At 36.8% G+C, this 26456-nt stretch overlaps 1 protein-coding gene across 3 annotated transcripts in view; it reads right to left on the bottom strand.

The window, feature by feature from the left end:
- The window catches only part of UNC80 (unc-80 homolog, NALCN channel complex subunit), a 207725-nt gene that overhangs the window by 139887 nt on the left and 41382 nt on the right, over nucleotides 1-26456 (bottom strand). For 2 of the 3 annotated variants that reach the window (XM_063092340.1, XM_063092341.1), the window contains exons 15-22: nucleotides 19891-20038; nucleotides 17440-17588; nucleotides 15086-15252; nucleotides 14239-14337; nucleotides 9819-10033; nucleotides 8555-8661; nucleotides 6949-7045; nucleotides 217-389 (exon numbers count right to left, since the gene is read on the bottom strand). In XM_063092340.1, coding sequence (XP_062948410.1) covers nucleotides 217-389; nucleotides 6949-7045; nucleotides 8555-8661; nucleotides 9819-10033; nucleotides 14239-14337; nucleotides 15086-15252; nucleotides 17440-17588; nucleotides 19891-20038 — 1155 coding nt within the window. The remainder of the gene's footprint in view (nucleotides 1-216; nucleotides 390-6948; nucleotides 7046-8554; nucleotides 8662-9818; nucleotides 10034-14238; nucleotides 14338-15085; nucleotides 15253-17439; nucleotides 17589-19890; nucleotides 20039-26456) is intronic. The other variant, XM_063092339.1, reaches the window with a different exon arrangement.

The following is a 26456-nucleotide window of genomic DNA, read 5'->3' as shown; positions in this document are numbered from 1 at the left end:
TGTACATTCTACTTCACAGGGCATATTTATTAAGATTTGTTCCCCTTTCTTTTTTTCTATCACCTCACCATCTTTCTTCCCCCTTTTACCACTAATTCTGAGAAAGAAAAAATCATAACTCACACTTAGGGTTAGGACTGGGCATTTGTGCTTACCTCTGTTAATGGTATTTACTGGAATGGGGGACAGGATAGGCAAATTCTTCCAACAACTTACTAGATCCAAAGCGGCTGCCAGGATGGATGCATCTGGAATTGTGCCTGGCTCACAGCAGTTTAAGAGAAATTGAAAGCGTTTCATGCCCTGTCGGATTGCTCCAAGATTCACCACGTTTTTGCTTTTTCCACCATCTTGATTGGGAGAGAGATGGTCGTCGAAGCTGTGGCAACCTGTAGGGGTTGTGCCATGGTGGAGGCATGGAAGAGAGAGAGTGTAATGGATCACAGAATTGAAAAGAACTTCAAAGATATACCAGTATGTTTTCTATAGTGTTGGCTTGAAAACTTTCTCCTCATCTTCACTTCCTTCCTCTCCACCCTAATGCTTGATTTGAACATCCTAGCTTTTGGAAATTTGGTGACACATGGCACATGAAGATGCAGGGTCTTACCTAGCTGTTTAAATGTAGGGTCTGATCATTTCACTACCAGATCTTCTCTCGAACACTGATAAGAGCTCTTGGTATATTTAAAATAATTCTTCCTGTAATCAACAGCCAACTTCTGTTTTTATGGAAGATGCAGTCACTGTGCAGTTTCAGGTCTGTTGTAATAAATTGATATTAAGGACAGCATTGTGGTGAAAGCAAAAACCTTCTCTCAGTTACAATGCAAAGAATAACTGAGTATTGGAGTTATAAAGGACCTCAGAGGCTGATCATTGAATTCCAGGATTTCCAGAACTGAATGTGTATCAGAATTACCTGGAAGTTCCTGAATCTCATCCAGACCTTCAGAACCAGAATTTCTGGAGGTGGGGGTGTAAGGACTTGTACCTTGTGAAGCATTGCAGCAGATTCTAATGCAGCCAGCCTAACCTCACACTGTGGTCAAAGGTTTGGGAACCACTCATCTTCCCCCTCTTATTTCTCTGCAGTTAAGCTACAGATAAATGAGACAATCAGTCTGGAGCTTATTAAAATGCAGAATATCAGGTCTTCTCACTAGAGATTTTTATCCCATAGGTCTGGGGGCTGTGTGTATTTTTAAAAAATACTCCACATGATTTTGATGCAGAAAGTCTAAGGATCACTCACTGAGGAAAAATAAAATAAAATACTGATTTTTCATCTTTTTTAAAAATCCTTAGACACATTTTTAAAAACCTAACTATCTCCTGACTTTTCTATAGCTTTTAGGATATATATTTCTCATTTTTCTTATATAAAGTTATAATATTGAATATAGTTCTTTAAACCAGGCCCACACCCCTTCTCTTGAGTCTGAAAGGTTTCTCTGACACCCGAGAATATACACAGGATGAGAATCCCTGATTTAGAGATTGGCTTAATTTGTGCTATCACCATTCATTTGGGATGTTGTCAACATCTGGTCCTCGCTGAAAAGTCACAGATCTGATTTTCAGAAATGGCTTTCTCACCTCTTCTGTCAAGAAGTTTGTAGGTGTGAAATGATGTGATGTCTAGGATTTGTTTTGAAACACATTTAAAAAGTCATGAAAGATAGATGAAGCAAAGATGGCAAAAGTTTGATCATCATTGCAGGTGGATGATAGAAATTTGGGATCCATTGGACCATTCCTTTTAGTTTCTGTCTGTGTTTAAAATTTTTCATAAGTACAAATAAGGTTAAGAATATAATTAAAATATTATCAAAATTTCCTATATTTCATTCTTTATGGGTTATTTCCTTTTCAGATGCAAATATTCCATATTTTAAAATTCCAAATTCAATACCTTTAGTACTTTTTTCTTTTCAGTTAGTGTATCATATTTTGTATCAAATGCAAAAGGAAGCACTACGAGAAGAATCTGATCGTGAAAAAAAAATGCAAAAGACAGAATCTCAGATGGTACAAAAAAGAAAAGCTACAGATGAGAAACAGACATTTCCAGGACAGCCTTGTTTTCAGACAGCTCTCTCTCAAAATGCCACTCTATTTACTCACCAGGCACTACCAAAGCTACCAGAGGGATGACTTCTTGTTATTTTTTTTAAAGCTATGTGTCACTTTATTAATCATTTATAGCAACCCTTTAATAGCTACATATATCAAAGAATTTTCATCTGTTAAAAAAATATACATATAACTTTAAGAGTCCCTTAAACTTTGAATTTAAGAGAGACCCCAAATGATAAGATTTTTCTTTTTAATGAATCCACTTGTTTTGTTATTTGTTACTATAATTAAGATTTAAAATATGTTAGGTGATAACTGCCTCAAATTTGTAATAGGAGTAATACATAAGACATGATGGATGATCCATAAAGTTATTCTTATTTATCCATTTATTAAAAACAACTGCCATCGTTTCATTTAAGGAAGCATTAAGAATAAGTATTTCGCCATTTTTTTCAATATGTATCTGACAATATGACTAATTCTAAAAGAAATGTATTCAATCTTACTAAAGGAAGTGCCATTTTGATTTAAAGAACTTCAAAGTAACGCAGTTAAGGAGTGTAAGTAAAATAATGATGAGAGAAATGATCGAAACATTCTTTGTCAGCAAGAACCTATATTCTTTGCTTCATAGAGTGATGTATATTTATCACAGGGAGATGATCAGCAGGATTCTACAAGCCCAGGACGTAAGAATCATGCTATAAATAAAAGCTATTTACAATGGAACATTTCTTCTGTACTTACATAGCATTAGTAAATAACAATATAATTGTTGCTACTTATTTCTTTTATTTTTTGCAATAGTCCCATAAGATAAATTTTTAAAGGTGACCAAAAATGTGTATTTGTGTATGTGTGTTGTGTGTGTATGTGGTGGTGTGGGTGGTGTGTGTGTGTATGTGTGTGTGTGAGAAAGAGAGAGAGAGAGAAAATGGAAACAAAGAGATAGTGAGAGAAGGGTCAGCTTAAATATCTCAGGCTAAGTTCATACAATAGAAAATTATAAAGTCAGGACTCAAACCACAAGTCTGGGTTCTTACATCTATGACCCGATGCATCTCTGAAACACTGAAATGCTTATGTGAAAGGAGGTCAGACTTTCACATTCTTCTGAAGGTAGAGATTACATTAGAAAAACTTAATGTAATAAATAATTCAACATTGTACATGCTATATCTTTTGGGTTTTTTTCCCTGTACTATAATGACAAACTGATTGTAAAATTGTACCTTGTGGGGCATCCCATATTGTAATACTAAAAGAAATGTTTAAAAGCTATTTGATTATAAAATGTATTCTTCTTTATCAATTTTTTATATAATCATACTAGGATATAAGGATGACTCTTGGATTCCTTGGCTATAATAATCTATTTTTAGCTTCAATACATGTTAGTTGCATTGATTTAATATTTATTGTTTTACATTAGGTTTAATTGAGGTTAATTTACATAGAATGTAATTTTTTATGAGCTGTTAAATCTAAGAAGGGAAATTTCAAAATCTAGTATTTCTTAAATATTATTTTTAATTCATAAATTATGACATTTATGAGTACAAAGTTTCAGATAGATTAAAACTAGTATTTCTTTAAGCACTGTTTCCTATAGAGTTGATGAGAGCTGAACACATTGAAGATATACAATAAATTTTGTTGATCAGTTGAAAAAATCATTTCTTTAATCAAAAATCTTCCGTCAAATAGGAGCAACATGATTTCTAAAATAAAATAATTTTAGTGAATATAAAAATACAGAAAAAATATAGCTGATTTCTGAATGCCATTAATTCTACTAAATGTTGACCAGATACATTTTTTATTTGTGGAATAATTTTTTAGATTTTAAAGAAATTATATTGGCACTTTATCTTAAGTCAGTGAAGTTCAGGCACTACATTCAAACTGAGGGTAAAAATGATGTTTGTTTTCTGTAACAATCTTAAAGAAAGAAACAATGAAATTATGCAATTAAAATAATTTAAGTGATAGAAGACAACACACCTACAATGGATGCCTAGGGATTGTTTATACACATAGATTGCAAAGTAAAAAAGTAAGAAAGAAAGAGAGCAGGATCAAAGATCGAAAGATATTCACATGGTTAAGGACAGTAGTTGTTGCAAAATACAATTATTTAGATTAGCAGGTAATGTTTTGGTTCATTTAGGATAAGCTGGAGACACCTGCCTTCTGCAAGAGATTCCAAAGGAATCATAGAATGCCTTTTATAAATTTTAACATGCCAGAGAACATAGGCAAAGATTAGTGATATATAGGTATACTCTCTTGCCAGTCAAAAGCACATAAAACATTCCAGGTAATCAATCTCAAATAGTATGGTTTTGTTTTCTAGACATGTAGTAAGAGACTTCTGTATTTCAAGAATCGCTTACACAAACTCATCCTAGAACCTGGCTCTATGAATATTGCATATCAGATTTTTTCTATTTGTAAAGGAATATAAAGAATACATGAAACAATGTGTAGAACTACAAACTGTAGAACACAAAGTACAGAACAAATGATATTTATGAGAAATATTAATGATATGTTTGGAACAGAATAAGAATAAAAATATTGGCCTAGTACTTGAAGGAGGGAATGTAAGGGAATCCAAAGAAGAGTAAACAACTCAATTATGCTTTCATCTTTTCCACCAAGGGGAAAAATCCACAAATGGGAAAATACAGTGCCCTTGCCAGTTAGGCTTGCTATCACAAAATACCATAGACTGGGTAACTTAAATGACAAACATTTATTTCTCACAGTTCTGGAGGCTGGAAATCTGATATCAGGGTGCCAGCATGGTTAGGTTCTTGGTGATGGCTCTCTTTACGGTTATGTCCTCACATGATCTTCCTTGGTACGTGCATACAGAGAGAGCTCATGTCTCTTTCTCTTATTATATGGGCATTAAAATCCCATCATGGGTGCTACCCTCATGACTTTGTCTAAAACTCATTGCCTCCCAAAGGTCCCGCCTCTAAATACCATCACATTGGGGATGAGAGCTTCAACATATGAATTTGGGGGGAACACAAACATTTAGTCCATCGTGTACAGAAAATGTCCATTAAAAAGGAATATTCATCAAATGTGAGAGACCCTATACTCTTTGAGTTTAAACCCTAGTTCATCAAATTAGACTCCAGTGCAAAGAAATAACTTAGAGATAGGATTACAGCACCAGTCAAATGACATCAGCTAGCATCTCACATATCTGAAGAATATACTTTAGCTCCATACTTTATTCTCAAAAACCACAACAAAAATCTCGTTATAATTCTGATGGTTCTGAATATCAGACATATCATCTCTGAAATATCATGAAAAGTGGAAAGAATATAAAATGACTGAATATGACAAAGGCCCTGGTCGTTAGGGAGATTATTGAAACCACAAAACTAATAAGCTTGATAACTGCCCTAGCCAAATTCTGTTGAGATAATTAAATAGATAAGAATATTTTTAAAAGACAGAGGTAATCATAGATGCCCCTGTAGATTCATAAGAATACATCATGCTGATCTAAGCCATATTCCTCCTTTTGATAGAGTTATAAAGATATCAGTGAGACATTTTTTTGATAAAGTCTGATGATGCTTTTGTAATGAGATGGGAAAGTGCTGATTACTAGTAAATTAGTGGGATGAAAATCTGTACCCACAAATTGTTAATTAATCAAAGTCAACTAAAAGTGCTCTAGAAGTTATCACTTTTTACTTGTCCTATTCAGTTGGATAAAACAGGGAAATGTGTGTGTTTCTGCAGATGGATCTTTATAGCCCAATTGTAAACAAGAAAAGATTCAAAAATTAACTGGGTTTGGGTTATGTCTTCTAATTTCCTTCCAGGGCAAATGACTTAACTACCCCCTAAGTTAATGAAATAATAAACTTTAATGGTTTATGAAATGAAGACCAATAATGGCTACATCAAAGTATATCATGATATTCATTCATGTGAAGAAAAGCTGCAAAAGTTAATCAGTACAAACCAACTATATGATGTGAAATTTTAAATTGTGTTCATATGCTTGCAATACCCCTGAAGCTTAATAGTTACATTAAAGACTACACTGATTAATTTCAAATATGGTGTATTGCATTCCATTTGAAGGTCCACATTTTGTAAAGCACATCATCTAACTAGAATGCATAGTATTATGGAATCAGAATGGTGACAGATATAGAGACAGTTCTATGTAAGGAAAACTAAAGAAGCCAAAGATGTTTAGACAGCATGAATGAGATCAAAAGAGAACATGAAATGGATAATAGATGGAACTAGCACTTTGTGTGTGTGAGTGTGTGTGTGTGTGTGTGTGTTGCAACAGGCATCACAATTAGGACAAATGAATCAAATTTATAGATAAATATATTTTCAGAATGTAAGTGAAGATTTTCTAACAATTAAGGCCATCTAGCTCTGAAACAGGTTGCTTTGTAAAGTTATAAACTCCCCCTGAGTGGAAGTGTGCAGAGGGTGCTGGCCACCTGTCAGGGATGTAAGGAGCAGAATTCCTAAGTGGATAGGTGGGTGGATAAACAGATCTCTGAAGGTTCTGTAAAAGCTCTCAGATTTTAATAAAGGATGGAACAGCAGAAGAGGCTGTGTCTTAGACCCTTTAAAAACCCAGTGCCCACCAGAAAGTGAGAGCATTGTAAGGCTTCTATAAATGTATGTTGAAACAAATCCCAAATGGATAACAAATAGAGAAGCTATAGCTAATAGTAAAAGACACATGTGAGAAACAAAAGAATGAAAAATCAATGGAAAAAGAAAATGGACCATTTAATCTAATCACATTTTTGTTCTGTGTGATGCAAGTTGAAGGGAATTCTTAGGCTGCATGATATTTACCAAGACGCTTGAAGAAATTTTCCTCTTCATCTCTTCCATTTTCCATTCCGCTCCCTGGACCACCTTCAGAAAGCTTCACAGCACTAGTGAATTTAACCTGAGAAAAGAAGAAAAGTCGTCCAATAAATAAGTTCACAGGCACATCATAAATAAGGTGTTTAGAATATGAAGACTGCTTTGTTCTTCTGGTCTCCACATCTGGTTTGTCTAGTCAAACTACTTCATTCCCAGGTGCCAAGAAAAACATAACTATAGTGATAAGTAGAATGAAGATCCAGGCCACGGACAGAAGGCAGAATAATCGGGCACTATAAAAACAATTTAGTGAACAACTGAGATATTCTTAGAGTTTAAGTCTGATAAAGTCCAAACTCAAATTCATAAACAGTCAGTTGTGTTCATCCTATGCAAACAATACCACAATTGAGAATCAGACCAAAGTGAAAGACAGCCAAATAGAATATCTCAAGTTTCTGTGAAAGAACCAGTATAAATTAATTTATCGAATGCACTATAATAATGCAATAACATGTTTCTCTTTCTAAGAATTAAAATGCATTCTTGTTCTTGCTTTTAGGCCAACAGTACTGAAAATTTTCAGCACACCATGAAAACAATGGGCCACACAGACTCTCAGATACTTGACGAATTTTCTTTAGCAAAAAAGTGAGGCAGAAATTATAAATACATCTTCTAAATATTCTGTAATCTTTCTATATTATTTTTATCATTTCAAAATATTACTTTATATTAATTCATTTATTTGCAAATATTTTATTTTTAAAATAAATTCTCTTTTATCAGTTATGTGATAAAATGTTTCTGTATTATAATTTTTATAGTATTATTTGTAATTAATGAAAAATTAGAATTTTTTCTAATTTTTCAAAATATTACTTTTAAAACAGACTAGGTAGAAGAAAACTGGTTTTAGCGAGACTCAAAAGCAAAAGACTGTAAGCAAGTAATTTGTATATAAAGAAACATAACTCTTATTATTCACTGAAAGTTACGTGTACAAGTGACCAGATCATGAATCATCCATGAGAAGGACTCTTATAGGAAATAGTGTTCGCTGAGAACCATTACCTTTCCAAATCACATGCTTCTACAGTGCTTAACAGTATTATGAAGAAGCATTTAGTGGAAAAAGTCACCCTGAGTTTCTTTATCCTTTTCAATAAGGTAAAGGTTCAGATGGTGCCAAAAGTAGAAAAAAGGATGAACGCGTTGTGTGTGTGGGGGGGTGTTAACATGTAAAAGGAATCATTATAGAATTACTGCATCCTCAGATAGGAGCTTGAGATGTCAGAAATTTCATCTGTGTTAAAAATTAAAAGTAGCTGGGAAGTAATGCCTATATACATACCTATATCTGCAGTTTATATAATTTTTTGCCACACTTTTCCTTTTTTTCTTCTTATGATAGCCTACTACTTAAACATTTTAATTTCCATTGCTCATTTAAATTTCCAAAATTTGTTAAACTTGAGGGGTTCTTCAACCCTTCCTTATTTGGCCCCTCCAGGTGTTTAGCATTTCTCAGCCCTGACATTATTCTATCAGTGACTCCAACCTTGACTTACATAAGTAATGTTCTGTTTACCTTGGAGCTTTGCCTAATGAAAGACAGGCGGTCCACAGAGCTGATGTCCAGGAGGTCCTCCACGCCATCTGCTAGGCCCGAGAGGGAGGATCGTTTCAGCCAGTTTCCTATTCAGTAATTTTTTAGAAATTAGACCAATTTAGCATTTTCTCCCAAATGGATTAAACAGAAATGCCAGCATGTGTCCAAAAAGCAATGAAAGTTACATGGCTTGATATAAATAGAAGTGAAAACAAATTGTTTTCAATGTACATGCTTTGAATCAGGGTTGGACTATAAAATTACTCGAACAAGTAAGACCAGGACTAAAAGAACCCAGATCTCTTCAATGAATGAAACCACAATGCACCCAATTAATCTTGGTAAATTTCATATCTCCTATTAAAGCCTGTTGATTTTACCTCCAAAATATCTCTCAAATCTGCCCACTTCTCTCTATGTGGTCACCATGCAGTCCAAGCTTCCATTTACTTATACCTGGACTACTAGGTAGCTTTCCATCTGGTCTCCCTTGTCTACTCATGCTCCCTCCAACATGAATTTCATGCAGTGATCTTTTGGAAAAAGTTTATCTGCCTGTGTTACTATCCTGTCCAACATCCCACTTTGGCTATCTCAGGCTCTGGGATGAAGAACCAGCCTGACCTGCGAGACCGCATATGCTCTGGCCCCTGTCATTCCACCATAGTCATGCAGACACACTTCCTCTTGTTTCAGTTCATCCAGTTCCCTCAACCCAAATACCTTTGTACATACTACCACCTGTAATTCTCTCCTCCTAAGTATCCTGTTGATCTTAATTTCACTGACTTTAGGAAGCCTTTCCTGATTCCTGCCCCCTCTTCCCTTTGAAGTCAGGTCTCCTTGTTGCCCTCTTTCATAGAACTCTGTATATTTCCTTCATAAAATTCATAGTTGGCAATGATGCTTAGTTGTGTGATTATCTGCTTTAGTGACTTTGGCTCCCATTAGATTGCAAGTTTAGCAAAGTCAGGGGGCCATGTGTTTTTGCTCACTATCTAATCCTTGATACCTAGTATAGTATTTGCACACAGTAGAGGCACATAGTAGGGGTTTGAGAAATACGTGTTGAAAAAAATGAATGAATGAATGAATGAATGAATGCAGTAAGCACTAAGCCTAGGCTGAGTGACTTGAAAGCTTTCCTTTTCTATACCCTACCAAGCATTGCTCTGTTTTAATTGTGAGTTGATTTGAGGACATGGCAGGTAATAAGAGAAATCCTAAATAAATACAGACATACTTTTACCTATGGGGAGTTTAAGCTTCTTCCGGAGGGAAATTCTGCGAGACCGTGAGCGTGCGCGCCGGTCGGAGGTGGTCCCTGAGTGGGCAGTGGTACATTCCGAAGTGTCCTGCTCAGATTGGCTGCTTGTGTCACTTGCTGCACTCTGGGATTTGAACATCTTGCGCCAGAAATCTTTCCGCCCAAGGTTGCCCCCCGGCATTTGTTCGTCGCTGTAAGCAAGCAGAGGATACGGTTAAACGTCTGACAACGTGTGCGATATTCTCCTAAATTTTTTTCAGCCTGCTGCTAATGAATGGTATTAAGGCAAATCATGCAGAATGGTCTTTGATGGGCTGGGATTTGGGAAGAGTGGGTGTGGGAGTGGGAGGAGGGAGACTAATGTGGAAAACAGTCATATCTCAGCTATCAAATTGAGGTAGCCATTTTTTCCAAGTTTAATAAGAAGACTAAATATTATTTCATGTATTCACTTGCAGGGCTGAGTCATAATAGCAGAAGCACTTAAAATGTCAGTAAACGTCTAACTTTTGTTTAAAGCTCCCTGGGGCTTGTGTAGTAAGTGCTGTTTCCCTCACCCCAGTATAGTATCATACTTGATACACACAAAAAAGTATGTAAATGAAGGGATGAATAAATAAATAAATGAAATTTGATCATCTTAGCCAGGGAATGCATCATTCTACAAACATTAGGTCGAAGAAACTTATGTAGGCTTTACAAGTAAAAACTCAATAGGTCAAATAGAAACACCTGTAAGCGGATTTTTGACTAGGGTATTCTGCAAGAGGGAAAAGGCAAGTAGCCAGAGTTATACAGAGTTTAATCTCACTAAGAATAAAGAAAAGCCATCTGAAATGAGATATACCTATTTTCACTTACTAAGTTGGCAAGTATTGTGGAGAAAAAAGAGAAAGCAATGGTTACTATCATCCTGCCAGTGATGAGACAGAATGATTCAACCTTTCTGGAAGGTAACTTGGTAATGTATTATCCAAATCCTATATCAACACCCCTGACAGAGAGATTCAATTTTCAGGAAATAATCTAAAGGAAATAATGGGAAAAATATACTAATACACAGATACAAGAAGGTCAAAGACTTACTGTGGTATTACTAGTCAACATAGAAAAAGTGAAAACAATATAAATGTTCAACTCTAGGGAAGTAATTGAATAAATTATGGAACTTCCATATGGTGACATACTCTGTAGTCATTAAAATCTTATTTTGGAAGACTATTGATATGGAAAATGTTCATAATGTATTGCAAAGCTAAAAGGTAGTGATTAAGTAGTTTAAACAGGATAATACCAGGTTATTTTTTAAAAGTTCGCATGTAAGTATGTGTTTGTGTGTGGGTTTGTATGTACAGATGTTCAGAAATGTAGCCAACATAATACACCAAAAGTCTACAGAGGTTATCTCTAGTTGCTGGTATTTCAATTTTGAAACTACTTTACCTTTATGTTTTTCTATGTTTTCCATATTTGTTAGCTTGAGCAACATGCATTATTTTAGTAATTTAGAAAGAAAAAGTTATGGAAAATATTCTAGTAACATGTGGTGAAATGTATTTATGGGGTTTTAGGTAATGATTTGCTTAGAAGCTTTGGGGCTGAATCCTAAATCAATCTCAAATTTGACAGTACAGTGTAAAGCAATCATTTTCTGGAGGTGTTTATATGGGTATCCAGATTTTATCTCTTATAATCTCATCAGAGTATTAAATACTTCTTAATTCTTATTTTAAACTAGGACATTCTGTTTATCAAATATGGTATGAATTTAAATGAGTTTTCTAGAGTTTGACTTCTCAGTTATTTTTTATCAAATGATCACAGTGTAGGAAGCGTTTCTCACTTTTGGAGGACGTGTGTGACACAGTGATGAGGGTGTGAGCATGTGGCCTGAGTGGGGAGACATTCAGGGAGTCTGTAATCCATCAGCTTTCTCAATAAGATGCTACCTCAGCTTTGCCTAATGGGTGTGTGTCAATAATGGGTTTCTGAGAAATGAGCAAATAAAACTGCTTTTAATACTACTCAGTTAATGTGACTATTATTTAAGGAGAAAGAAGAAAAGACAGGGGAAGAAAGGGGGGAAAGAAAGGAAAAGAGAAGGTAGAGGAGGAGCCAAGATCATCCAAAGTAACCACCCACTTTTCTCCAGTGCTGAACAGAGGACACTGGTCATGCTCCTCTCTTGGGCCCACTTGGATCATGGAAAATTTCCACATTTCACATATTATGACATCCCTCCAAGTGGAAATACTTATGTGGAGGAATATTAAAACATGTATCTTCATTCAAGGAGAAAGAACAAACAAGTGCTAAATGCTGAGAAATTACATGGTGTTTACAGAACACTGAACACAGAGTATTTTGAAATCTAGAAAACTTAATCACCTATGAAGATAGATGGTTTTATTTTTTAAATCCGATTTACTTATTAGATCATTCTCATTGATCAGATTAGCTCAGTAGTTACTGGTATAACTTGGAAAAAAGAATACTCTCTCCTTTTGGGGGCAGACTTTCTGTGTATGAAGCCTTCTAACTAGTCTTGTGACTATTCAGACACAGAAATTTGTCTTTCATGTTGTTATTTTTTCCTTAGAGTTTATGTTTGGATTTTTACCATGTCCTTAAAGCCTTCCTTAAAAGAAAACCTAAAACTAAATTTTAAGAAAGGAAGTTAAAGAAAACAAAAGCTTAATAATAATCTGACAATTATACCCTTTCATTGATTGATTGATTGAGTCATTCATTCATTCATTCATGAAATATATATAAAGTGCCTGCTATGGACCAAACCCCATCTTGAGACAGTGGTGCTGGGGATTGGATGTCCTCTAGACTTATTGAAGTTCAATCCCCACTGTGACAGTGTTAGGAGGGTGTGAAATCCTATTATGGTAACTGAGAGTCAGGGTCTCAAAAAGATGATTTGAGGGCCGAGCCCGTGGCGCACTTGGTAGAGTGCTGCGCTGGGAGCGCGGCAACGCTCCCGCCGCGGGTTCGGATCCTATATAGGACTTGACCGGTGCACTCACTGGCTGAGTGCCGGTCACGAAAAAACGACAAAAAAAAAAAAAAAAAAAAAAAGATGATTTGATTGTGAGGACTATGCCCCAGTCCGGAATGGATTAATCCATTGATGGTGTAATGATGGTCATGGGCACTGTTTTGATGGCTTTAAAAAGAGACTGTGTGAGAAGTTCTCTCTCTCTCTCTGCTTCTGCCATATTCACTATGTGAGACCCTGCATTGCTGTAAAGCCACTAACACCAAGGCCCTCACCAGATGTGTTCCTTGGACTTTGGACTTTCCAGACTCTCAAACTGTAAGGAACAAATGTTGTTTCTTTATAAATTACCCAGTTTTATGTATTTCTTTCATAAACAATAGAAACAAACTAATACATTGGGCTATAACAGTAAGCAAAAACTCACATGGTCCCTGGACCCAGGGAATTGATCTACTTTGTCCTTACCTTTGTCTACCCATTTAAGGGCCGTAGCTAAGATTTTTAAGTGCTGCAAGTACTATGTGTGCTTTTGTTCTCTGAAGATTTTGCTTATTTGTTATGGATTACCAAAGTCCTGTCTGATGGTTACTTGCTTCTCAACTTTGGTTTCCCTGACTATAGAGAAAGGACACCATGATACTTAAAATATTATGCAGAATAAAGGGTTTTGGGAAGCAGAATGGTGTACCTAAAATGATGTACATGTTTTAAATATTGATCACTCCATTTATGAGTAAGTAGTTCTCTAGAAAAGATACAAATGAGCCTTGCATAGAACTAGACTCTGTATTTAGTGTCTACAGTAACCATTTTCTGGAGACACTAATTTAAAGATGATTTTGATTTTGCCATTATAAAAAATGGAGATAAACTGATGATGTCAGAGTACAGTGAAATGGATCTCAGGAGAAGACTAAGGTGCGACAGAGTCTATGTTTCAGCTTAAGCTGAGCACTAGAGAAGTTTACATTACTTCTTTTCGGAAAACCTTCATTGAGTACATTGACAGCCATTCATACATTTTAACAAAAATATTTGTAAGTGATTTCAAGCAAAAAACTGAATGGAACCCCTATCCCACCTGGTAGATATGCTATTTATTAAGATTTATCTGCAGGAATGTGCATAAAGGTAGAAATGAGGAAGAGACTGGAAGTGGAAAATGTAGTTAGGGAGGCTTCCTGTGAGCACAGGACGATCATTTGTAATTTAGTCCTGGAAAGATCAGTAGCAGCAGGAATGAAATGTAAAGGGCAAAGCAAGGCAAATTTCAAAGGAAATGAAAGACAAGAAAACAAGCTAAAAAAAAGCAGCTTGGAAAATAGAACTTTCTCCAGTGTGCAGTGCTTAGTCCTCTGCATTACAGACAAAACCAGCACTACTTACTGCTCCGGAGTCTGTGAGGGGCGGCCGGACATGAAGCTGCGACATTCCTCAGGTGCAGAGGGCGCCTGGCCTTTATCCACAACACTTCCCGCCTCTGACCTATGCAAATGGTGCATTCCGTCAACCACAACAGAGCAGGACACCATCTCTCTGTACTTCATATACTTAATAAAGTAAAACACTCTGTCATAGACAGCCTATATGGCTTGGAAACCTTGCATCACCAGGAGTCTAAGTTGTATGAAATTTATGTCCTACCATTTGACTCATGACCCAGCTGCCCTATTGTTTAACAATACCACCGTTATTGTAAACAGTCATTAACTGCAAACAGAATTTTAAGTTTAGGAGTTAATGTTTTAATGTTTGTAAGTGGCATTGAATATAGAATTGGCATAAAATAAATGTATGTGTACTAGAAGGAAAAATGACAAGGTACTGCTCAGCAATTTGTCTTTTGCTACATCCACAAGATCATTTACTGAACAGAATAAATACGGTATCAGTAATTGCTTTTCCTTTCTGGACAAAAATGTTATGTATAGAGGAGACTAAAACACAGATAACCTTTTACCATATAATTAAGAGCTATCAAGTGAAGTTCAAGCCTATGAAAGTTCAGGAACAACTGGGCTCTGATTCATACCAAGGTGGCATTTATTTGACAGCAAATTCATTCTCTTTGTAAGCTGCCGCTGGATCACACCACTGATACCACTTATACAAGACAGATTTACCATCCTTTCGCTGAAGTTACACCATGTGAGGAACCACACGGACAGTACAACCGGTTATAGTCTATTGATATAAGGCAAACTCTAATATTCAGAGAGCTCAAACTTCCAACCTTTTACTGCCTACAGGCTTAGATTCCTGTTCATTCTCCTCCACCTTTTTCCCTGGTGCTAACTTCTCGGCACTGTCAAGCAAAGCACTGAGGGCCACCCTCCGGAAGACGTTCCCATGAGCCTCTTTGATAAACTGGACCAGCTGACGGATGTCACAATACAGCCCCTGTTTGGAGGCAGGAAGGAAGTTTGGGGGAAGAAAGATAGCTGTGTGATTAAATAGTTTTCACAGGAAGAGAGGAAGAAGGTAATTTCTTAGGCTTAGATGAGCATTGGAATCATAAAGGGAAAGTAATTTACTACTGATGTAACCAACAGTGCACTCCCTCTGCAATGCTCCTGTAGAAGAACATTACCAAGGACCTTGCCAATCATCTGCAGTATAAAAAGAATGGTTACCATGCTTCATATTCAGAAAGTTGGCTGTATCATTAGAAAGACATCAATTTATGTTTTTAAACATTGTATTCCCAAACTTTAATTTTCTCTCTTAATTGTGACTTCTGAAGAAATTCCTGTAAAAAGAAGGCAGTCAGAATTGTGTTTTGACTAGAGATTTGAGTCCCTGTTCAGCTTCTCCAAATTTTTTGCATTATTGTGACAAAGTAAGTTAAGTCCGCTAAACACTTCTAACAAAGTCTGATTATTTAAATTATGATGCATTTTGCTGGAGAGATTTAGCAATTTATAAATATGTTAGAGCCCATTTAAACATGACCTTGACTGTGAACTTAAGATGATGCATGGCTATTGAGAACAATACAGTGGTAAATCAACATTTAAAAATATATGTGGGACTTTTTTGAGATATAAAACTTTGCACTCAGTATTTCTCCCTCTCTGTCCCCTCTTTAAGAAGGTGGTAACTGTTTTCTTTGCCTTTCAAAAGGTTCATGGCAAAGCAGAATGCAGAACTTAAAGAACACTTACCTTGACAGTTTTGGTTTTCAAAACCTAAGACCACTGGGACAATTATGCCTATGATAGTTAGGAAAGAAAAATAAAGGGCCCTGGGGAAAACACAAAGAGAGAACCTTTTAGGGCCTGTGGGCAGTAGGGTCCCATGCCCTTCACTCTATTCTTCAGTAGCTCTTTCATGGAAGGGGCAAGACCCCAAAGAATAAGGAGTCCAAACTCATCAGAGAGTGTGCAACCCTAAGCACACAGCGCAAAGTACTACATGAAATAATAGGGGTAGACTAATGATTGAGACCTGTGGTGCTTCCCCAGGCCTAGGTGCTACCTAAGACTTGGGGATCTTTACACCACGCTGTGAAGTGGCAGAACCCAAGAATGACTGAAGTTAGACTTCTAGCCATTCTGGTGGGATGGAGGTTCAAAGTCAAACTTAAGATGATTTGAAGAAAATTAAGAAATCCAATGTTTTTTCTATACATGAGTTTGTGGAGCAAGATTTATAAACACTCACATATATTATAATCATCTTGGTAAGTTACTTCTTGCCATGACCAAATTGAAAACATGGATAGTGCCTGTGTTACGCTCAAGCTCTAAGAACCTTGCTGGATTGGCTTTGACTGCTAGTAAAGTCAAATCCTTTTGGTTTGGAGTTTTATTCTGTTTATCTTAAGTTAAGTGAATAGCTTCAATAGTTAGAATAGCTTAAAATATTTACTTTGATTTAGATAGATTAGCAGATAGTGTCTTATTTGCAAATAGGCTGATTTCTGCATAAGAGTCATATTTAACAGATTAGTAGGATACAGAAATGCTCCATTCCTTCCCAAAGAGACTTGAATTCAACTATTCATGTCAGATTTGTCAGCCTGAATCTACATTTTAGTATCTCAAACCACAATCTCCTTGGTAGCAATTAAGCAGTAACCTTTTATAGCCTGGTTCTTCCACACACTACTTGTGGCTTCAGTGGTTTAATTAACAATGTCTTTTATGAAGGGTAGCTGAAAGATTACAGTGCTCAATAAAAGAAAACAAAACCATTTTCAGCAGAATATTAGCATTAATTTTTAAAGGAAATGTGGTTTCAAATCATGTCTGCGATCATATTCTTTAATAATCCATGAACCAAGAAACTATGCTCTATCACACTCTTTCTGATGGGCTTGAAATACTTTGCAACTATTTCATCAAACACTACATAACCTTTGAGATAGAGGAGGAAGATAAGTCAATTTGTAGAGAGGATAATGAGTAACTAGGAGGAGAAAAGTGTTGTGAAGGCTCCATTGTGAGTTACTGGTGACACTGGGGAAAATCAGTATTTTAAGTAGTACACTTTTAAGCTTCAACTTCTCTTCTTCATGGCCATGACATGAGAAATTTTCTCAGAGGAGAGATTGAGAACTTCTGCGAGAAGAAGAGAACTCCTCACCAGATTCTCAGGGCTGTGCAGTTCATGTGTGGTCGAAGCACAGCGTGTGATGAGGGACTTAAACATGGCACTGACAATAATGCCTTCCACATTTTGGGCTGTGGATTTGTTGTCCACCGTGGTGAAGTTATTTCCAAACCCAGCCTTGTCTGGAATGAAAAGGCACAAATTAAAGGCAGTGTTTCGATTAAGCTGCACAATCAAAAGGAGTAAAGAAGTACCTGGTACCCAGAAACTAATGAAGGGCTATGCAAACTAAAGAAACAGATGATTAAAGATGCCCCTGGTTTAATAATCTCTATGCAGACTTCGAAATAAATGAATCATAGTCTCCTTCGAAGTCTTCACTATGACATATCCAGCTGCATTTGTGAATGTTTGGATTGATAATCTTAGCAAAAGGACTCAACTCTTGACTTTAAGAAAGACTTTTAGCTCTAGAGTAGTTTATAAATAGGTGATCACTTAAAAAAAAAAGGCCTACTAAATGGCCCCTCAGTGGAGAAAGAATTGATTAGACTCAACCTATTTGATGCTGAAGAATGCTGGATTTTCAGTAGAAATTGTTCAGTCTGTCAAACTGGAATGAAGTGGGACCAACCAGGTAAGCTGAGCAGGAAAAAGAAAGAGGCAAGGAGGAGCCCAGCAGGGAAACTCATGCAGGCACTGGAAAAAGCTGAGTCCTACTAGGAACTATAGAGTCCTTCCAGAAGCTTCTTGGGCATATGGAGAGGGAAAAAATCTAAGAACCACCCTCAGATCCACCTCCTTCTAACTCATATACGTGAGATGACAGTGAACTGAGGCCATCAACCTCCATGGCATGTTAGGCCAATTTTTCACATAACCATGGATCTTTTGTAGGGGTCACACAAGTATTCTGTGACCTTGCCAGAAGATTCTTCATGGCTTGTGAGCCACCTACGGACTGTGGGGTAGGGCATGTGCAGCTCCAAGATCAATCAAATAGGAGCCTGTGTCTGTGTGGCCAATTCACTGTGATCCACTCCCACATCTCAAGAATCCCAGGAGGAATTTATCACCTTATATTAATATACTTTATTATCCACTCTCACTGTCTGTGACCACTGACAAGGAATTATCTCTAGATTTTACATTACTGAAAGAAATATTTAGTCTATGCTTCTAATTTCTATCTCAGCTTTAAAAAAAGAAAAAAACATAGTTTGTAATCAAGAATTTCTCTTGCAGTATCTCAACTACAACCCTCACTATTTTTCAAAAAAATTTATAATATGCTTGTCGTAAAACACCTCTGATAATGGAGATTATTCCAGAGGTTCTATAGAGAAGCAGTATTTTCTTTTAGTGTGGCAACCAAACAATAAAGCCTGGGATACAACCAGGAAAACTGCTTCTAAATACAAAAAATACATCTTCATTATGAATTAATCAACTACTGTACCATCACACATGTATCATATCAACAATAAAAGCTTATACTAATTATGTGTATTTTACTCGATTTGGGCTTCATGCATCACCTTCATTTAATTACAGCATTTGCATCAAATGCTACAGCAAGTGTTCAGTTTATTATGATGCAACTTGCATTCACTGTTTTCTCCCTGTAACTTAAGTCTCTACATGGGAGTTTTCTTAACGCAATAAAGCTGTAAAACAGTTTGTGGGTCTATCTATGGATCCATTTGCCTGTTTTTTAAAAATTAAGTATATATGTATATGTGTATGTCAAAATTGTGTTACTACTATGTTTACTATACTCACATGTTGGTGTTGTTTTCTTTCCTGATTTATTTTGTGAAAAAAATGCCCAGCACTATTCCTTGAACATAATAGGTACTCATTTCATATTTGTTGAACGAACGGATACAGACGCTCTTTGACTTACAATGGGGTTTACGTCGGGGTAAACCCATTGTAAATTGAAAATATCATTACGTAGAAAATGTGTGACTAACTGGGAGCTACTGCTTGCTCCTGCTGCCCAGCATCATGAAAGAAGTAGAGTTTCTACCAAATGCCTATTGCTTCCATACCATTGTAAAGATGAAACATCATAAGTCAAGCCATCATAAGCTGGGGACCATCTGTACATTTCCCCATCTCCTGATTGCTGCCTCAGTTGTCATACAACAGAAAGTCATACAAAGAAGAAGAGTTCCCAGAGTGGCATTGTGAAGATTGAGGGCTAAGGTAAGCATGCCACTGCTTCAGCAGATTCTCATGCACTGAGGCAAGTTGTCCTTAGAAAGCCTCCAAAAGGTGTCATCAAAGATGATGTGCAAGCTTTTTTTGTTTGTACTCTACTACACACACTCACAGTTATGCACATGCGTGCATGCACACACACACACACACATATACACATTTCTCTCTAAATTCCCCATAAATTTAGTGTGCCCCTGAAATACTACCTGCTTTGCCTTACAGTGATTTCTCCTAGAACTCAGGTGCAACTTTACTTACTGTCAGTGATCGGCTCCATACAAAATCCTAGCAAAGCATGCAAGAAGTCCACTACGTTATTGAGAGAGTCCTTGTTCACATAGTCCCTCATGGTTTGTCGGAACTGCATCTTATCTAGCTTGTATAATTTAGTGAGGCAGTTCTGGGCCTGCAATGAAGGAAGAAAAGTGAAAAAGTCACAAGTACCAGCTTAAGCTATGGATATTGTTAGTCTGAGACAGAAGCCTTTGGAAGGCAAAGGCTTCCATCCACCGTCACTGGCCAGTGCCAGCCAGCCCTGCTAGCCCCTCTTGTCTGAGCAAGAAGGCAGGGCAGACTGAGCAGCCAGAGGGAGTAAACACTGGGAAGAGCTGCTCCTTTGGAAAAACCCAAAGAAGGAGTTCGATGTTTTCACCAAGATCGAAATTTTAAGATCTTGATGAAAAACTCAAAGTATGCAATTTAGGAAAGTGATAGAATTGGCAATTCACATTTTAAAAGCTTCAAAGGCTTTGTGCACTAGGAGGAAGCATGCCACTTCTGCTCAGCCACTCTGAAATGAAACAGATTTAATGGAGGGAGTGAGAAGGATGTAGGCAGTTGGTATTCAGTATCCTCTTGTGTGGCCAGGAGGGAAAGGTCTTTGGAACGTATAAGAGGCATAAAACAAAGTGAAGTCTAGATGTTTATTTATGTGTCTGCATTTGAATATGTAAGTGTGGATTTAAATAGAAGTTGGCCTCATGTATATGAAAAACAAGTGACCATTGACTAGGCCCTGCTACTCATAATTGTATTTCTTATGGCCCAGCAAACAATTTGGCCATCAGGCAAGGGGAAAGGGAGTAATTCACACCATCAGAACCAAGTCATTGGCTACAGAAGGCAACAGACAGAATGCTCTGCTGTTACCTGGAAGCATTAGGGAGCCTCCTACCCTTTTCCTACCGTTGAGAGAAAAATCACATTAGCTTGGTGCTTCACAGTTTAAAATGTGTTACTTGTATGTAAGTGCATTGCAACATTTGACTTTTACATCATCTCTGTGATTTGGTGAGTATTGCTATTTTACTGTTGAGGAAATTGAGGCTCAAAGAAGTCAAGGACTTGTCCAAGTTGACACCACGTTTCACAGTAGAGCCAAAACTGGAAGTCAGGGTTTTTCCTTTTAATATGTAGTTACTTCTCCTATAAAATAATAATCTCATGGTTTGAGGTAAATGTATTTAGATACCACCTACTCCCAAAAAGGACTTAAGATGACCGATAATAGGGATTAGTTGGTATCTTGAAGAAGACTACAATCTGGATAAAAGAGATACAGGAAAGTCCATAACAATGGGATGAAATTGGGAAATGACAGAAGTCTCTAGGTTGAGAGAAAAGGGCTTAGGATCAGGAAAGGAGAAGTGGGTGGGTGAGTGCCACCTTAATTGAGGATGGAGAACTTTGACAAACAGGCATATGCATGAATGCCAGATTAGGGAAGGCAATCCCTGAGCATGGAGATCTTATTGGTGGGCCCTTAATAAAGATCAAGAAGAAAATTTGTTACATCAACATTTTGACAAATCAAAGCCCAAGGAAAGATTCTTGAAAGTTTTGAAAGGAAAAAAAAATTATAAAAGAAGGCTGAAACTTGGAATTAGCAATAGCAATAGGTGGGTATGGCCTTGCTATAATCTCTCATCTGTATCACAAAGTCAGATGGATTGATATTTTTTCATTCTTCTTTTACTATGTCCTAGATATGAAATTAGAGATTTTTTACTAATTTTACTAGTTGTCAGATCTTGAGCAGATTCATTTTTTTGTTCTTTTGAAATAAATGCTGCTTGCCATAAAATGAAGTTTGCAAAGCACTTAGGTAAAATATGTTCCACATGAAGGAGTATTTAATTATTATTTCATAAAGAATTTTTGAAGATCTTCTTTATAATATTTACAAAGCCTTTTAAAATCCTAGGTTGGAAAGCCTGAAGTACAAATTTCTCTGTGTTCTCTATAAAATACACCAGAAAAGCATAGTTACAAATCTACTACTCAAAGTCTACTAGAATGTCTGCATGGTCTGTATTAGTTCAATGGGAAGTTTAACCAAGATTAAAACCTCAAATATTCTGAAAGAATATCCAAAACTTCTTCAAGAGATGTAAAACTGCTAAAGAGTGAATTCATTTACTAATTGGGGACCACCAGCCACTGATTAGATTAATAATCTAAGAAGCATTATGGAACGCTATGATAGGACTGCTGTCATTTTGATGAATATCATTACAGAAGCCTTCTGCTTCTAAAAAAATATATATATAGAAGACCTAGGCAGGAGTCGCAGGCAACGTCACCTGCCCAAAGGAAGGTAAGAGCATGCCTAGGAACCTAGTCAGGAGTCACAGGCAGCCCCCCACCCAGCAGAGGGCAGGGGCATGCTGCAAACACTGCTTCCATACAAGTGGCCCACTACAGCCACTGCCACAGCCACTGCTGCTGCAGGGGTGGCTCAACACTGCAGTAACAGCCATGGCCACTGTACAGGCATCCTGCCACCCACCCAACTAGACCAACACAAGGAGAGTCACCAGTGGAGCCCAGGAAAAGAGGAGGAAGTCTGTCCTCAAAGCCCAATCCAGAGTAATAGAAGAAGCAACTGTTTTACCAGATGATGAGACATTGAGGTAGAGATAATAGAAATACAAAAAGAAAGAAAGAAAAAATATGACACCACCAATAGAATTCAGTAATTCTCAAGTACCAGACCCTATAGAGCAAGAAAACCTTGAAATGACTGAAAAGGAATTCTGAGCAACAATCTTAAGGAAACTCAGTGAGATCTGAGAAGACTAAGTTAGACAACACAATGAAATGAGAAAAAAATACCCAAGATGTGAAGGAGGAAATTTACAAAGAGATCAATACATCAGAGGGATACCTGCACTCCTATGTTCATTGCAGCTTTGTTTACAATAGCCAAGACATGGAACCAACCTAAATGTCCATCAATGGATGACTGGATAAGGAAACTGTGGTATATATACACCATGGAATACTACTCTGCCATAAAAAGAATGAAATTCTCCCATTTGCAACAACATGGATGAGCCTGGGGAAACTTATGTTGAGAGAAATAAGCAAAGCACAGAGAGATAAATACCACATGCACTCACTCATATGTGGGAATTAAGAGAGTAAGAAGGAAGGAAAGAAAGACCACAGTGGTGCATTGGATTTGCAGAGGGAGAGAACATTCCTTGGGCTACAAAGTCGAGTGGAGGGGAAGGGAGGTTGGGGATAAGTGGGTGGGGGACACGAGGTACAAATGTAATTTGTGGTAAGGGGTATGCTGCCAATTTGAATCTGGTCCTCACATCATGGGCACAAGGGGTGACAAGCAGCTTTGTATCTCATGAATGTTCATGACCACTAAATAAATAAAAAGAATGTGGCAGAACTCCTGGAACTGAAAGATTCATTCAATGAAATAAAAAACACAACCTAAAGCTTAAGCAGCAGGTTAGAGCAACCAGAAGAAAGAATTCTAATCTCAAAATGGTCTTTTAGAAATAACTCAGGTGGACAAGAAAAAGGAAAACAAGAAATTTTTAAAAATGAAGAAAATCTAAGAGTGCTAGCAGACAGCCTCAAGCACACAAACATCTGAATTATTAGTGTTCCAGAAGGGGAGGAGAAAGAAAAAGGCATTGAAAACCTAGTCAATGAAATAATAATGGAAAACTTCCCAGGTAAAGGGAAGATCTAGAAGAATCAAAGATTCCCAAACAGATTCAATCCAAAAAAAATCCTCTCCAAGACACATAGTCAAACTTGCAGAACTCAAAGACAAAGAGAGAATCCTAACAGCAGCAAGAGAAAATCATCAAGTCACCTATAAGGGAGACCCTATCAGACTAACAGCAGACTTTTCAACAGAAACTTTGCAGGCCAGAAGAAAATGGAATAATATATTGAAAATACTAAAAGAAAAAAATAGTGGCCAAGAATACTATACCCAACAAGGCTATCCTTCAGAAATGAGGGAGAGATATTGTATTTCCCAGACAAACAAAACTGTGGGAGTTCACCACCACATGACCAGCCCTACAAGAAATCCTCAAGGAAGTCCCGCGTCTGAAATCTAAAAAATAATAATTGCTATCACAAATATACAAGAAAGAACAAAACCCACTGGTAGAACAAAAATGCAAATGAGAAAGAGAAAGAAACTAAATTTTAGCACCTCAGAGAAACCAACAAACATCAAACAACAAAAGGGGAAGAAAGGAACAAAAGATACTTAAAACATCCAAATGAAAATTGATAAAATGGCAGGAGTAAGCCAATACTTTTCAATAGCAACCCTAAATGTAAATGGATTAAACTCCCCACTCAAAAAACACAGACGGACAGATTGTATTAAAAAACTAGACCCAACTACGTATTGTCTTCAAGAGATTCACCTCACTTATAAGGACAAACACAAACTAATGGTGAAGGGATGGAAAAAGATATTACATGCAAATGGGAAAAGAAAAACAGGCAGGAGTAGCTATTCTTATATCGGATAAAATAGACTTTAAACCAAAAAGCATATAAAGAGACAAAGAAGGCCACTATACAGTGATAAAGGGATCTTATCCAGCAAAAGACATAACAATCATAAATAAATATATGCATCCAATACTGGAGCACCCAGATATATACAGCCAACACTATTAGAGTAAAGGAAGAGATAGATCCCAATATGATAATAGTTGGGGACATGAATACCCCTCTCTTAGCATTGGACAGATCATCTAGGCAACAAATCAATAGAGAAACACAGAACTTAAACCACACTTTAGACCAATTGGACCTGGCAGATATGTATGAAACATTTCATCCAACAACTACAGAATATACATTTTTCTCATCAGTATATGGAACATTATCCAGGAAAGACACATTAGGTCACAAATCAAGTCACAGCAAATTTTTGAAAACTGAAATCATTTCAAGTGTCTTTTCAGACCACAATGGTTAAAACTAGAAATCAGAAACAGGCAACAATGGATTAAACTAGAAATCAATAACAAACAAAACTCTGGAAAATATACAACCTACAGAATGGGAGAAAGTATTTGTAAACTATGCACCTGACCGAGATTAATATCCAGAATATGCAAGGAACTCAAACAACTTACAGTAAAAACCAAATAACCTGATTAAAAAATGGGCAAAGGAGCTGAATAGGCATTTCTCAAAGGAAGATATACAAATGGCCAATAGACATAAGAAAAAAATGCCCAACATCACTAAACATCAGAGGAATGCAAATCAAAATCACATTGAGATATCATGTCACGCCAATTAGACTGGCCAGTATCAAAAAGCCAGAATAACAAATGGTGGCAAGGATGTGCAGAAATGGGAACAGGGGAACCTCTTACACTGTTCATGGGACTGTAAATTGGTGCGGCCATTATGGAAAACAGTATGGAGTTTCCTCTAACAACTACAGTTAGAACTGCCATATAATCCAACAATCTCACTGCTGGGAGTATACCCAAAGGATTGGAAATCATCACGTCAAAGGGATACCTGCATTTACATGTTTATCACAACTCTATTTACAATAGCTAAGAGTTGGAACGGCCTAAATTTGCACTGACAGATGACTGATAAGGAAAATATGGTACAATGGAATACTACTCTGCCATGAAAAATAATAAAATTCTGCTGTTCACAGCAACATGGATGAACTTAAAGAAAATTTGTTAAGCAAAATAAACCAGGCACAGAAAGAGAAATACTGCAAGTTCTTACTCATAAGTGGGAGGTAAAATAATAAATACATATAAGAAGAAAGAAAGAAAGCTACAATAATCACAATAATTAGTTGAACTTTCAAAAGGAGAGAACAGAACTCAGGACACCAGAGGAGGAAAAGGAGAAGGGGGATTAGCAAGAAATTGGTAAAGGGCCACAAAAAATGATTGCATTGTGTAATGTATGTAATGATAAATATAGTAATTATCCTGACTGAGCACCACATATTGCACACAGGTGTTGATATTCAATGCTGTACCCCACAGATATGTACTATCAATGACGTTTCGATAAAAAAAAATCTTATGAACTCAGGAAAAAAAAAGGAGATGGATCCTCTAGGGAAAAACAAAATGTATACAAGACATGACCTACTAAAGGTGAGAAATATTTTTAACATCTTAAAAGTTAAGCAACATCTGAAAATCCAATGCTACAGAAATCTGGAAATATCTAGTTTCTTGAAGCAGACATTACCCAGGGAAAATTTCTTAAATTTATATCTCTAGGACAATGTGCTTACTGAACATGGATAAGTAAACACAATCTCTATAATGAGTGTTGAACAGAGCTACAAGATAATAGAAGAATTGCCCCATAAGTCAAGTTGAGAGGGCAGGTAGAAAACTGGCTAGATGCCCTCATAGGAAGCATTCAGTTCTCTTGGAGAGGAAAGCATGGTGGACTATGCAGTAACAATAGCCTCTCAGTAGCTTCTGATCCAACTAGCCCTGCTTTCTGCAAATCCAGAAAGACAGGCTTGGTTGTCAGAGCCTGTTTATACC

Source organism: Cynocephalus volans, chromosome 1 (genome assembly GCF_027409185.1).
Source record: "Cynocephalus volans isolate mCynVol1 chromosome 1, mCynVol1.pri, whole genome shotgun sequence".
NCBI classification, from domain to species: Eukaryota; Metazoa; Chordata; class Mammalia; order Dermoptera; family Cynocephalidae; genus Cynocephalus; species Cynocephalus volans.
Note: the sequence above shows the minus strand (reverse complement) of the source record. Positions and strands in the feature narration are given on the sequence as shown.